The 14,061-nt window shown below is 42.1% G+C and overlaps 1 protein-coding gene across 2 annotated transcripts in view; it reads right to left on the reverse strand.

Moving 5' to 3' along the window:
- FGD5 (FYVE, RhoGEF and PH domain containing 5) overlaps positions 1-14,061 on the reverse strand; it is a 153,042-nt gene that overhangs the window by 125,358 nt on the left and 13,623 nt on the right. For both annotated transcript variants that reach the window (XM_045022692.1, XM_045022691.1), the window contains exon 2: positions 9,333-12,345. In XM_045022692.1, coding sequence (XP_044878627.1) covers positions 9,333-12,345 — 3,013 coding nt within the window. The remainder of the gene's footprint in view (positions 1-9,332; positions 12,346-14,061) is intronic.

A 14,061-nucleotide genomic window follows, 5' to 3' on the forward strand; every position in this document is an offset into this window, starting at 1 on the left:
CCCCCCCCCCCCCCCCCCAATCAGAAGAGAATGCCCAGAGGAAAATAAGGAAGGCAAAACCCAACCAAACCTTCTTTAAACTCTAGCTGGGCTCACTGCTTCCTCATGTAACTTTAGCAAGTCTCTTGGCTCCCTTGTGCTTCAGCCTGCGCAGCTGGAAAACCTGAGACCACCCTGGAAACCAGCTGCTCTATCTGAGCTGACTCTTCCTGGGGAAGTGACTCACAAACACAAATCCCAAGCTCTAGTTCTCTCTCTTTGCTGGAAGATTGGCCCTGGGCTCCTGAGTGTGTAGCAGGCCCAGCCCTTTGAGCTGGAACTTTGACTTCTCCCTATGTAGCTCTGATATTACTCCTCTCATTTGCCACTACTGCCCTTTTTGCTCTCACCAGAGTTGTGAACCACAGTCACAAAAAAGGCAGGCGGTTCCCTTTAAGATCAGAGTTTCTGTCCTTCCATTATCTGCCCAGTCCATGCTGGGGCAGTTTTCACCTTCAGAGACAGAGATCATGTTTCAACCAAACTGATTGCTTGTTCTCTGTTAGTCCAGGAAATAGAAGCCCCAAGTGATGCTCCAGCTCAGTTCTCCCATGTAGTAGTAGTAGTTATTTGTATTGCTCTAGCACCTAGGAACCCTAGTCATAGACCCAGGACCACACTGTGCTAGGTGCTGTACAACTACAGAACAAATAATCTAAGTATGAGGCAGGAAACAGCAGCATGTTGCCCAGCCACACCCTTTTTGTTCAGTCAGAATTGATCCTTTGAGCCACCTGTGGCTGATGGGACTTTCTCCTTCTGCTAATCACATACAAGCCTCCTTCAAATGGTAGACAATTGCATTACCTGCTTAGTCCATCTGCTACTAATTTACTGAGGAGCCTACGCTGGCTTGATCCTCTGTGGGCAGCAAATACATTAGCAACTAGTGATCATTTCTGTTTGGTCAGATCCTGCCCCTCCTCCTCAGCCACAGAGAGCCCTTGCTCGGTGAAACTGTTGCAGAAAACTGGTGACAGGAGCCAGGCTAGCCTTGAGTAGTCCACACTCTTTGTGTACCACAGAGCACTGTTCTCTGGAGAATTCTTGCACTGCACCACACCACACAGGGTTGCAGTGGGGGTAAGGGTGGCTGGTGCCACTGAATGCACAGCTGTATAGATCCACTAGCTATTCTTCCCTTGGTGTGGGATCATCTGGCAGTAGTGGTGGCTGGACATCAGCTGTGCTGCTGTCATAGAAGGGAAATGCTTTTTTCTTTCCCACCCCTGCGGAGATCCTCTATGAAATAGCCCAGACACGTGGCTTGGTGTTGGGATCCAGGAGTTTGTCCTTAAAATGAATTTGTGCATTACATCCAAGACAATAGCAGTATCCGGCAAATGCATACCTGAGAGGAGGCAGTGTGGTCTAGTAGATAGTTCACATGCCCTTGTTCTACAGCTCAGGGCTTCATTCTCCAGGGCTACCAATCCTGCACCTGTCACCAGCACTAATTCCATTTTAAAATACAGAGGCTGGGGTTCAAGTCCCAGCTGGGCCCTGGACCAGCTGTGTGTAGCCTTGGTCAGATCACTGCTCCTCTCTTTCTCCTCCTCCTCTCCTTTGTCTATATTGTCTGTTTATGCTGTCAATGCTTCTGGGCAGGGACTCTGTGTTTGCATCTTGTAATAAGAAAAGAAAGACCGTGTGGATGTGGGATATTCATGCGCAGGGCAACAGTAAGGAGAACCCAAGATACGCTCACTTAACGCTAACAGGTAACCTCTGCTCCTGGAACTGAACCATGGGCAAAAATCCCCCCTAACCCTATTTGATTAACATCTTTACCCTGTATGCTCAAGGAAGGAGCAGCATAATTAAGCTTTTAAGACAACAAATCTGTGGTTGCAAGCCATTCCCCCTTCTCTGTCCCCCGTGAGAAACAACCTGCCTCAATTATTAACAATTGCCTCTGTAGTAGAGAGCTTTTGACTTCCTCGCCACATTCACCTTTAATAACAACAACTTGCTTAGAGCCATCGCCTCTGAAGTCAGTGACTTCTAGGGCTACACTGGGCAGCCAGTAAGTTTGGGGAGCAGCACAGCTAAACCCACAACAGATGGAATATCTGCGGCTTTGCAGTGTGTAACCACTCTGCTTCCCGCCCCACTCGCTTCTGCCAGCTTCTACAGACCCATCCACCTGCTACTGCAGATCCAATCAGTTAAAACAAATGCAGCAGAGGAGGAGGTGGCCCAAGTATAAGCGGGTTGGCCAGAAAGCACAGGAGTGGAGGGAAGTCCTATGTTCTTAAAATGTTATTGAAAGACAAAACTTTTTAAAGAATAAAATGCAACTATATTTTTCAAGTAAAAAACGTGCTCTGGTTTATAATCAGAAGAGAGAGCCTTTTTCTGAAGAAACAGGGACAGATTCTGATCTCTGTGATGCTGATGTAAACTCCATTGAAATCAATGCTGTTTGATCAATGCTAAGATCAGATTTTTTCCCACAATGTTTAAATCTGAGGGATCTTTAACCTACAAATCATAAAGAGGAGATTTCCAACATATCCAAAATACACTCCATGGAAACCTTTTCCAGTTGTGTTATATTCTTGGAAGAAGTTCAACTGTACTGTGTCTGTTCACAAAAGCAGTAAAACAGACCTCACTCCTGTAAACAGCTTTCATCCCTTTTTCTAGGGAAGCAAGCTGTTTATGGGCCACTGTTGGAGCTACATTTACTTGACCGACAGCCTGAATGTGCAAACATTAGGCTGCCAAATAGACAAAATTTCAGATGCCAGTAATGAAGAAAGAGCATGCATATTATAGACGTAGTGCACGTGTTCAAAAGCATCAGTCTATCAGGCTTGGGGATTAAATCTGTGTTAAGGGGCTTTGATCTATTTTAAAAATTAAATGAATTTGTTTCAAATGTGTTGCTAATGAAAAAAGAAAGAGAAGAAAGTAACAAAATTACAGCTGTAAATCTGGTTTATTTGATTAATTAAAAAAAAAAATCCAGAGAATGACCCTGGGTCTAGGCTCCACTTTACTCACTTTACGCAAGTGGCCTGCTCTTTGCTGGATTTCAACAACCCTACAGTAGCCCGGTGCTGCACATTCACAGGGACGTGTGTACTGGCATACATTGAACGTTTCCTCTTGCGGGACCCTCCTCCTCTGATCACCAGGCAAAATTCTCATCCGCACGTGGACTTTATTGAGGCTCCAGTTAGGCAATGTACTTGTCTAACTTTTAGTATATGGCTAGTCTGAGTTGAGAGTTCACTCCACATCTGCCCCACTTATTCTCTTCTGCCCTGCTTCCCTCCTCTCACCTCCCTTCCCTTCTCTTTTAGCTGAAATCTTTGTAAGTAACCCATCCAATCCCCACAACCCTGTGTAACTAACATGACATTTGCTGCTACCACATTGTTCACACTGCTTGTGAGTTCTACCTTTTCCCCCTGCCTGTGTCTGTCTTGTCTATTTATTTATGTTACAAGCTCTTGGGGGCAGGGACTGTCTACTGTGGTTGTACATAACACAAGAACTAGGGGTCACCAAATGAAATTAATAGATTGCAGGTTTAAAACAAACAAAAGGAAGTATTTGTTCACACAACACACAGTCAATCTTGCCAATGGCTGTTGTGAAGGCCAAGACTATAACAGGGTTTTAAAAAGAACTAGATAAGTTCATGTAGGATAGGCTCATCAATGGCTATTAGTCAGGATGGACAGGGATGGTGTTCCTAGTCTCTGTTTGCCAGAAGCTGGGTACGGGCAACAGGGGATGGATCACTTGATGATTACCTGTTCCGTTCATTCCCTCTGGTGCACCTGGCATTGGCCACTATCGGTATACAGGATACTGGGCTAGGTGGACCTTTGGTCTGATCCAGTATGGCTGTTCTTATGTACAATGCCTAGCTCAGTGGAGCCTCATTCTTGGCTGGCCCTGAGGCACTGCCGTAATAAATTTGATTAACAATAATTGCAGAGAAGAGCTGAATTGGAGGTCTGGCTATGTATCAGATAAAGAGCTGATGGTAAAAGTGTGAATAAAAGCATTGAGATGCCCATTCCAGTTACTTTCATGGCTGCCTCCCATAGTCTGCACATCTATCCCTCATCTCTCTAGTATCTGGCATGGCACAGTTCTGACCTGACCGTCTCAACGGTGTCCCTTTGAAATGTTTTCTAAGAACATTCTGTTTACAAGCTAGCTAGTGTGTTACATACACTAACATATTGTGCACCTCTCTGCTATATCAACAATAGTGATTCACTGTATTTATTATTAGGCAAATGATCTATAGAATTCCAGTAGGTTTCTTGCTCCACTTCAATACACAAACACTGATCATCCTTTCCTTGGTTTGGCTGTTTCAAAATGTACATCACTTACACTGGACCATCCATTGCATGTATTATCTCTCTACCTGCACTTTAGCCTTAGCATACTGCATGTGGACACCGCACTCAGTCTCCGAAGTGAGAGTGATTTTCTCTTATATGACATATGTGCTGGCAATTTCAAGGAACAACACGGAGTGCTGAGGATACAGCTTCCCGATTATTGGTCAAAACTAGGTTCTGAATGCTAGTTGGGTGAAATTCACCTCCGTGGCTTAGATTAATCTCCCCTCTTTTAAGTGCATTTTAAGGTGCACAGGCTGTTAACCAGGCCCTCTTCAATGGAGTGAATTTCACCTTCTAAGTATATTTTTGTGTGACTTTTCTTTGAGCCTTTTTAGTATTCCTTACAAAAAGGAAAGGGGAAAAAAGTGATTAGATGGTTTGGGGCCTCACCAATGAGATCTGGAGCCTATCACCCCTAGCTTGCGGATTTGAATCTGCCCCCAGACAGCAAGTGACTAACCATTTGTACCATTTGATAGCTGCTTGGTGACCTACATGAAATGGAGATGATGGTTTCAGTCCACTTCCTAGCAGCAAGTGTCTGTACCACAAAGCCACCATCACCAGTGGCACTAATTGGTTAGACCCTCTGTCGGTAGATTCATCCTGGAGGCAGAGGAATAAATATATTCTGGAGATTAAAGTGCCTTCTCACCCCATTGTTGATCCCTATTCCTATCTAGGTGGAGTGGGGCAAGTGTGCATTTCTACTGCCCATTGTGCCTCATGTCTCTTGCTAGAGGACTTCACTCTGCAGGGCTATCAGTCCTGTACCTGTCACCACCACTAAATCCACTGTATAGATAAAAAAAAAAGTGTGTGTGTGTCAGGGGAATCTCCTATGGAAATGAACAAGTATGGAAGAAATTAAAAACTGTGTGTTCTTTTTAGCTGTTAAAACCAATTGTTCAAATGTAATGTTAGATCTGGTTTATTTTAAATGTAATTTAAGTGCCGGGTAGACCATAACAGCCCTACCTAGCATGGAACTTTGGAATCTGGCACTTTATAAATTTTAGATTTTTGGATCTACTTGAGCTGACAGAGCCCTTGTGTGTGTACTTATTGTGGCACAAGTACAGCATGTATGTGCAGTCAGTATTTGTGGGGAAAATCCATGTGAAATTTCTTTACTGGGCAGTGACTGCACGTGAGCTGTTGGTGCTTTGCAATGTTAAATATTGTATCCAGTTTAAATGTTTTAGGTTTTAGCTCAGCCACGTTGCTCGCTGATCACTGAACAAATGCCCAGTCTGGATCGGTCAAATCAAAGGCCAAATCCCACTTGCCTTATTCATGTAAGCCTTCCTGTGGCCCCAACTTTCTCCTAAAGACCTGTAGATAGATTTACTCCCAGGCTCAAACTCTGTGGGCTCCCCACACCATGTATGTGAGAGGGATACATATGTTCACTGAGAGAGGAATGTGCCACTAGCTGAGCAAATGGATGACCAGATTGTCCCCTTCCATAAAGACATCTGTGGAAAGGAACCTGGACTTTGTTCCAAACTGTCCCATCAGAGGATTGGTGCTTCGCCTTCTAAACCCTCATATATATCGTGAGACCTACTGGGAAATGCCATGGGCCTTGGGCCATCTGCACAGAGGCACTGGGTCTCCACACCATTCCTTGGACCACTTAGCACCACAACCTCAGGACTCCTGTCCCATATAGTCCCTGCTGCTGGCTACCCCCAGTCCTCTAACTATGGCTCACTGTGTGCAGAATGGATCACCATTGTGGATGGGAACCCTGTGGACTTTTGGGTGGTCAATGCCCAGGAGGGACAGCAGCGTCTTCCCAGCTCATCTCCTCCCAGGAAGTCTGAACTCCCAGGTGAAAGCACACTATATGGGGCTGCTGATATCTTCCTTTTGCTTCCCTCTAACTGTTTGAGCAGAGAAGCAGAAGGGACTATTTGGGCCTAGCAAATTTCTTGGAGTCAAGTGATAAACCCCGGTAACAGGAAGGTTATGATGGAAATGCAGTTCTGGCAGATGCTTAACTGCCCCATTTTCCTGCCATCACTCTAAAAACTGTGGCAAAGGCACCCTTCTGTTTCTCCTGAAGTTTTGTGACTGGAGACAGCCTATGAAACAAGTGTTTGCTGTGCCTGTTTCCCTCCCCCAAAATAGCAGTTTCTTTTCGACCATTATCACACCACATGGTGCCCTCTGGGCAAGGCAAATGAAATGGTTCTTTGGGATACACCCCAAACGTAATTAATTTGTTTTCCTTAACAGGCCATATCTTTAGCTAGTTGTAAATAGGCATAGCTCCATTAGCATCAGTGATCTAGCCCAAAATGTGTGTGTAGGTGGCAAGGGGATGCTTAGGCCAGAGCAGCTTCCTACTGCAGATGCGGAGCCCAGCTGAATGTTCCTTTCCATGCTAGCTGTTGTTTTACATCCGTTTACATTTTCAAGGCCATCTCTACAAAAGGAAAGGACTGGACTCTTCCTTTCTAAAAACTAAGTGAAAGCTGAAATTTACATTTCTTGGCTGCCCAAATCAGGAAGGGTTCATGGGTAAGGGGGTTTGAGGGGCCTAAAGGCTGATTCCACATACGGCTAACTCACTCTTTTCCCCACAGCGCAGCGTGCTAATGACCATCTGTATTGTTGCATTTCTGAATCGGATTTGAATTATTAATACCACATAGCTAAATTTGGGGGATCTACAGTAACTGCCCATCAGGGGACAATATTGCAAGCACTAGCCTCGCAATGGTAATTGTAAGATATGATGTATTTCTAGCAGACTTGCATTATTGAGCTCTTTCTAGAAATTTGATTGCATTTAATTAAAAATTATTGGTTTAAATCTATTCCATAAGGTTTTTCTTTTACGTATTAAAATTAAAAAGTGAATCTTCTCATCCGTCAGTTTCAATGCCCCCCACCCAATCACAAACATTCAGAACGTGGTGGTTTCCGGATCATTATAATTCTATAAACTCTTCAAATTCTGTTAATTGAAACTTTAATGAGATTTGCACTGGTTCATTCATCAAATATGTAGCCCTTCACCAATATACTGACCGATGCTAGCTACCAACACCATGTAGGTGAATATAGTGAGGACAGGAAGTGCCACATGTGTTACATATGTGCTGTATCAAAGAAGTCAGGGTCTCAGATGAGTGAAATAAGCATCATAATAAAAGTAGGCCAGGAATTTTATGTTAATAGCATCATGAGGTTTTCTGTGGCAGGGTTACTTCTCGTATGATTCCATATTCTAAGGTTTAGGTCCCTTGAAGTCCATTTTAAGAAGCAACATTTTAACTATATATACATACACACACACATACACACACACACACACACATACACACACACACACACACAATATGTATAATTACCCTGTTTTGAGATTAGACTATTCTGTTCTAACCCAGGGCATTGTGTAACTGAACTATATTGTTTATCCATTTTGATAATCCATTTTGGGCATGGTCTTTTTCCATTTTGTACAGCACTGAATACATGAATGAAGCTCAATAAAAACTTGTTAGCAACATGCACATCTCTGCTTCCCAAACAGCCTTCTACTGAGAAAGGGGCTATTTAGGAATGCCCAATTTTCATTTCTCCCCTAGCAGCAGAAACAGCATACACAAAAAACAACATGAAATATCATGTTCAAGCCTTGACCTTGAGACTTCCTTGAGCCAGTTCTGATTGGCTTTTCCCCTGGAAACAAATATGTCTAAGTCATAGCAATTTACGTAGTTCGATATTTTTACCTTAAAGAATAACCCAAAATGGGTGGTATGTCTCTGATACAAACAAATGGCCCAGTTGCAAAGCAAATGTCAGTTTTGTCAATGGAAATGGAGCTGCTGAAAGGAAAATGACTAGCGGCTCATTAGTGAGATCTGACTAATGTGAGCTTCCCCAAGCAGTTAATATTTTGAATTCCTGCCCCATGCAAAATGTTTGGGAGGAGGAGATTTGAAAATACACATTTCATGAAAAAGTGAAACATGAGTGTGAAACAGCTCAGGGGGGAAAGAACAAAAGGTACATTTAAAACACGGTTGGAAGACTCATTTCATTCACCCCAGATTTGTCATTCAGTTGCTTTTCCTTTGTTTTCCCTGTTACCTGTTCTAAATGGAGCCAGTGGATTAAATTCCCTTCTCCTTTACGCTAGTCTCACCCCATTGGCTTGATTATAAAATGCTAATAGGGAGGTTATGGTGGAATATCAAGGAGAAGACAGATGGTCCCAAATAGAGTCACACTAGAACAAATAGTTACAGCAAAGCTCAAAATTCACAAAATGCAACACATGCAGTTTCAGACAAACCATTTATGTAATTCATTCAGAAGTCAGATGCTGCCAAAACTCCATAATGAAAGACTTTTAAGCAATTTAATAAATGTATAAACTGTTCAGATTAGGTCCTGGTTTGCTTGGCATTTTTTGGTCCATATTTAATTGCTGTACTTTGAAGGATAAATTAAGTACACAATGTTGCATATGGAAATTGGCAAGAATGATGAAATGAAAGCAGAGATTCCAGGACCCACTAAGATAGTTTGTATCTGTAATAAATTCCATTCAAACAAGAACTCAGAAATATTGCTCATAAAAAAATAGATCCACCAGAGTAAAATGATTATTTTTAAACGAACTTTGTTTGACTTATGTCCTCTACCCAGAATTGGATCATCCAATTCCACTGGGTTTGTTAATATGTGTTTACAAAAAGAGTTTCAATACATCTTAATTTAGTCTCTTTTCACTGATAATGGTTTATCTTGTATTCTTCCAAACTCTTTCTTGAAAGCATTGCCTGAACAAGGAGAATAAGCCAAGCAAAACGGAGGATCTGCCTATGACACCTAACAGAGGAAGTCTTGATTGGTCAAGGCTAGCAGGTCTTACATAATAATTTACTACAGTACCTTTCTGTTTCCTGGTCTGTGGTTTGCTGCTTGTTCTCAAAGGCTGTGAAGCTGCTCATATCCACATAGCCGTCATTCTCATTAGCAGCAGATAATGCCCTACTGGGATCTTCAAAAAATTCTGTAAAAGTTCCTGCTCTGGTTGGTCTTCGAGGAGGAATTTGTATATTTTCATAATCAGAGCTCACAGCTGGAATGTTCTCATAGTCAGAAGTATCAGCATTAGGGAATGAAATAGACCTAGGTTTAGTTAAGGGGAGTGGCATGAAAGGAGGTCTGGATCGATCCTCAAAGGACTCCACTCTCGACACACTCCTACTAAAGGTTTTGGGTATTCCTTTTCTTTTACCATCCTTGTAGAAAAGAACAGTAGAGGGAGACTCAGAAGCTCGCAGCTTCCCAGTATGGGACTTTAGCTGAGGTGAACTACTCAAGCTCCTTCTATCCAGTTCCATAATCCTAGAAGTCCCATGATAGCTAGACTCTGAAGAGGACCTTGAAGAGGAAACATTAACATCTACATGGACCTTATTTTCTGTCTTCTTCTTGAATTTTAGGGTGAGAAACCTCTTAAAAGATGATTTCTTTTTCTTAGTGTACTTATCAGGAGATTCGTTCTCTATTAAAAGTGAGGGGGAACTTTTAGTGATTGGCTTTTTGGTGATACAGGCTAGTTCAAAAGGAGGTGGTATATCAACAACTGAGGATGGGGTGGACACACCACTTGATGAAAGGTGATTCCTCTGTGAAAAGCTACCTGAAGAACCAATTACACAGGGCAAAAAGAGGTTGTCTTCTGTTCTCTTTATTCTATTGTCATCCAATGTAGAGCCATCGGTTTCTCTGTAAACAGAGACTGGTATATCTCTCCCTTCTACCGAGTAAGACCGTGGGTATAAAATAAAGCGTCTTGACGTGGCTGGTAAGGCCCTATTGACTTCCATTGGTTTTCCTTCCAATAGCGGTACGTTATTGGTTAAATATTCAGTCAGAGAGTCATCATTTGAGGACTGTACTTCCGTTTCTGGTCCAGTTTCTTCTGGAACAGTTTCTGGCACATAGCCAGGCACTTTCCCAGAGAGTGACCTTGTTCTAGTGACTATACTTTTTCGATCAATGGATAGCAGGTTGTTTTCAGTGTCTACAATTAGTTCTTCTCTTATGCTGTAATCACATGGAATATCTTCTAATTCAGTCGGCACCACTTCTCTAACATGAGGGGTTGCATTCTCTGAGGGCATCACATAAGGATCATCTAGAGAATCACTGGTTGTTTCTCCTTCCTCAGGTACAACAACCACTTCAGGGACTGCTAAATACTCACTAGACTCATGTTCGCTAGCACAGTCTGCTTTATATTTGCTTTGATTACATCTAGCTAAATCTTCTGCTGTATGGTATTTATCCTCAACCGATGCTTGTTCAGGTGGATTTGGGGAACTTTCTTCAAAACTACTATGACTGACCTTATTGCCTTCAAGAACTTGCTCATCTGATTCAGATTCTTCCAAGACACATTCATTGTCACCACAATCTTCAACAAACACATTTGGTTTAGATTCCACTTCCAGCTCTGGCTCACTAACAGTTTGAGGGCTGGAGAGCTGGCTATCTTTACTCAAAAAAGTCCTTTCCAGTTGCAAATTCTCATCTAAGTTTTCTTGGGGTGATTCAGTGACATCTTCATTGTATTCACTCTCAAAAGGAACAATTTGACAACTATCATCTATATTCTCTGCTTTCACCACTTCTTCCTCTTTTTCAGAGTCTTCTCTAGCCTCACATGTTGTCTCTGATGTTTCCTCCTCACTCTTCATCTCAATGGTTTGGTACCCATCATCTATATAGTCTTCCCTTTCCACATTTGTTTCTTTGTCACTATCTGGACTTACTTTTTCTTCTTCAGCAGCAGCTTCACTGAAAGAACCTCCCAAATCCTCTTCTGCATCAGGTTCATTTTCTTTCAGTCCTAACCCAATGTCTGTTTCTTCTTCATCAACATCATCAGGAATTATATCAGGATTTGCACAACCATAATTTACTAATTCCGTTTCTGTACTTAATACAAACTCTGCATTATCATCCAGGTCACCATTGTTTGGTGGACTCACTTCTGTGTCATTGTTTGATAACTCATCTTCTAAAGTTTGTGGCAGTTCATCATTCTCTTCTGGTGTTGGCTCATCATCTACAGGTAAATGTGTTAGAATAATGTCTTCACAGATATTGCCCTTCAAATCCTCATCTCCATTCAAAATCTTACAGTTTTCCAGGTTATACTCATTATTGTCCTTTACCAGATCGAGGTTATTAAATGTTTCCTCAGCCTCACCTTTGAAATAGTTTTTGGGGTCATCTACACAGTCCACGTCTTCATCCATATTCTTAGGAGCAACATCTTCTACTTCAAGGGCTCCTGAAGACACTTGACTAAGTGCTTCAGACCTGTCACAGTCTCTCATTTCTGTTGCTCCAGCTGAGTCTGGTTCCACAGCATCTGAAGAATCATTGTCCTCGGTTTCAGTTATTTCTGGATTACAGATCTCCTCGTCATTAGCTATGCTATGATCCTCTTCCTCCCCTGATGCGTCTGCAGTTTCTAAGACCTCATTCTCTGCAGATGACTCTAAACACTGGTCGTGCGCATGTTCAAAGTCATCACAGTCTTTATCAGTCAGCTGAGCTTCAGGAACTACGATGTATTCATCACCAGCCTCAGATTCCGAGCACTCAATGTTGCACTGATTTCCTTCATACAGCTCTCCATCGGGACATATCAGTTTTCCATTTGTGACTTTATTTAAGTTATTGTTGGTATAAACACTGGATCTCCCCTCGGTGTCAGCTGAGAGTTTTGGCTTGGGAGCAATGGGTGGTTTTGGACCCCTAGACATAGAGTTTGGATTATGAATAATATCAGGCCTTGACAATGAAGGAGGAAATTTGGAGACAGCCACGGAAGAAAGATGACTGATAATCTTTGGTTTTGGTGCTAGTGGTGGTTTTGTGAAGTCTGGAAAAGAAACAAAGAAAAGCCATATTAGCAGTTTGCCATCCTGGTTTCAACAAATATCTATTCGCTGGTTTAATAGAAACATAGTGGCAGTGAAGCCACCAGAGAATCCACCCCAATTAACTTTATTTGTTTATAGTAATTTTGACTAGAATTGTAGTGTAGCTGGTTCATAGAGGAAAATGGTGGCAGGAAGCACTGAACTACAACTCCCATTAAGCACTGCGGCCACTCAGGAGGACACAGTTTAATATTAGGCTGAGCCAAACAGAAACTTATCAAGACAGGAATGTCAAAATTTTTCATTTCAATCAGAAATGTAGAAAAAATGTTTCAATATTTCCAAAATGAAATGTTGGGATTTTGACCAAATGTTTTCAGTTTTTTGATGTTCAGATTTTCAATTAAAAATCAAAAGTGTCAGTGGAAAGAAGACACTTACAAATCTTTATTGGAACACCCAGTTCCATCATAAAACAGTCTTTCAACAGAAAAAATTTGACCAGTTCTAGTTTTAATCCATAAAAATGCAGTGCAAGCAATTTGTAGCAATGCTTTTATCTGTATTGTAGACTGCAAAAAAAAAATCAAAAAAAAAAATCCAATGCTCAGTTTGTTCTGCCAGCAATTTAAATGGTTAATTCAGACTTGTAAAACTGACATGAATGTTTACCAGCACAAAATCTATTCTCCCACCTTTACTATGGTGACTGATAATGAAAAGCTGAATGATATGTTACTTGCTGGTCAACTAATTTATTCACCCAGGGTGAAAGAATTTCTGAAGGCTTGGTTAAGTCTTTACATTAATTATGTAGCTGAGCTACAACACACTGAATGGAATCCCTGTACCCTAAAATGAGGAGAGGTAATTGGTGTCAACTTAAGTTCAGTTTTCAAAATGTATAACTTCTTCAGTTGCTTCACTGTTCAGAAGACACAACAACAATGTAAATGACGATCCCACTTGGTAAGCAATTCTCTTTTATTTAAAGTACATTTTGGTGCTCATAAAAGTTGAACATGGATGGCCCTGGAAACTGAAGACCATGTTTTAGCTGAAGAAGACCATAGGACACTGCAAGCTTTTTCCAGCCCACCAATATAGACGCCAGTATGTCAACCTGGGCTTGCCTGGCCATCCACCTATAGGTACATTCAGCCCTCTGGTGGTATACTGCCAAAAAGAGAGCCAATTTGTGGTGAGTTTTGTGATGTAGAGACTCATTCACTACAAACTAGACTGAGACCCTCAGTTCACGTCACACAGGCCACAGAATAGCCATCAGATGACCTGGGCAAGGCATGAAGCAGTGAGGTTGAGATGAAAGGCTCAATATCTCATCACTATTCATATGAGCTATCCAATCACCTTTCTCAAACATTTTAATTTACTAGTTCCTTATCTGGGGGGGAAATGTGTACAGTACTAAGGTCCTATTGGTACTTTAAAAGCCCATTATTAGGCTGTATTCATCTCAGCATATGCCCATGTTTCCCTGGTGACAGAAAGTTTATTCAAAGAGGGGTTGGAGCAGTTCAGGGTATCTGCAACCTCCCAGTCTTTTTTGGGGGAGAGCTCTGAATTTGGGTATCAGAGCCCCCAGATGGGTGCCATTGACCATGCCAGGGTTCATGGCCAGTGTGACTAGCAGTTGCACTGATTCCTTTTCCTAGCACCAGAGCTTAAAGCTGCCTTCCCTTGTGGAACTGCCC

Source organism: Mauremys mutica, chromosome 7 (genome assembly GCF_020497125.1).
Source record: "Mauremys mutica isolate MM-2020 ecotype Southern chromosome 7, ASM2049712v1, whole genome shotgun sequence".
Classification (NCBI taxonomy): domain Eukaryota; kingdom Metazoa; phylum Chordata; order Testudines; family Geoemydidae; genus Mauremys; species Mauremys mutica.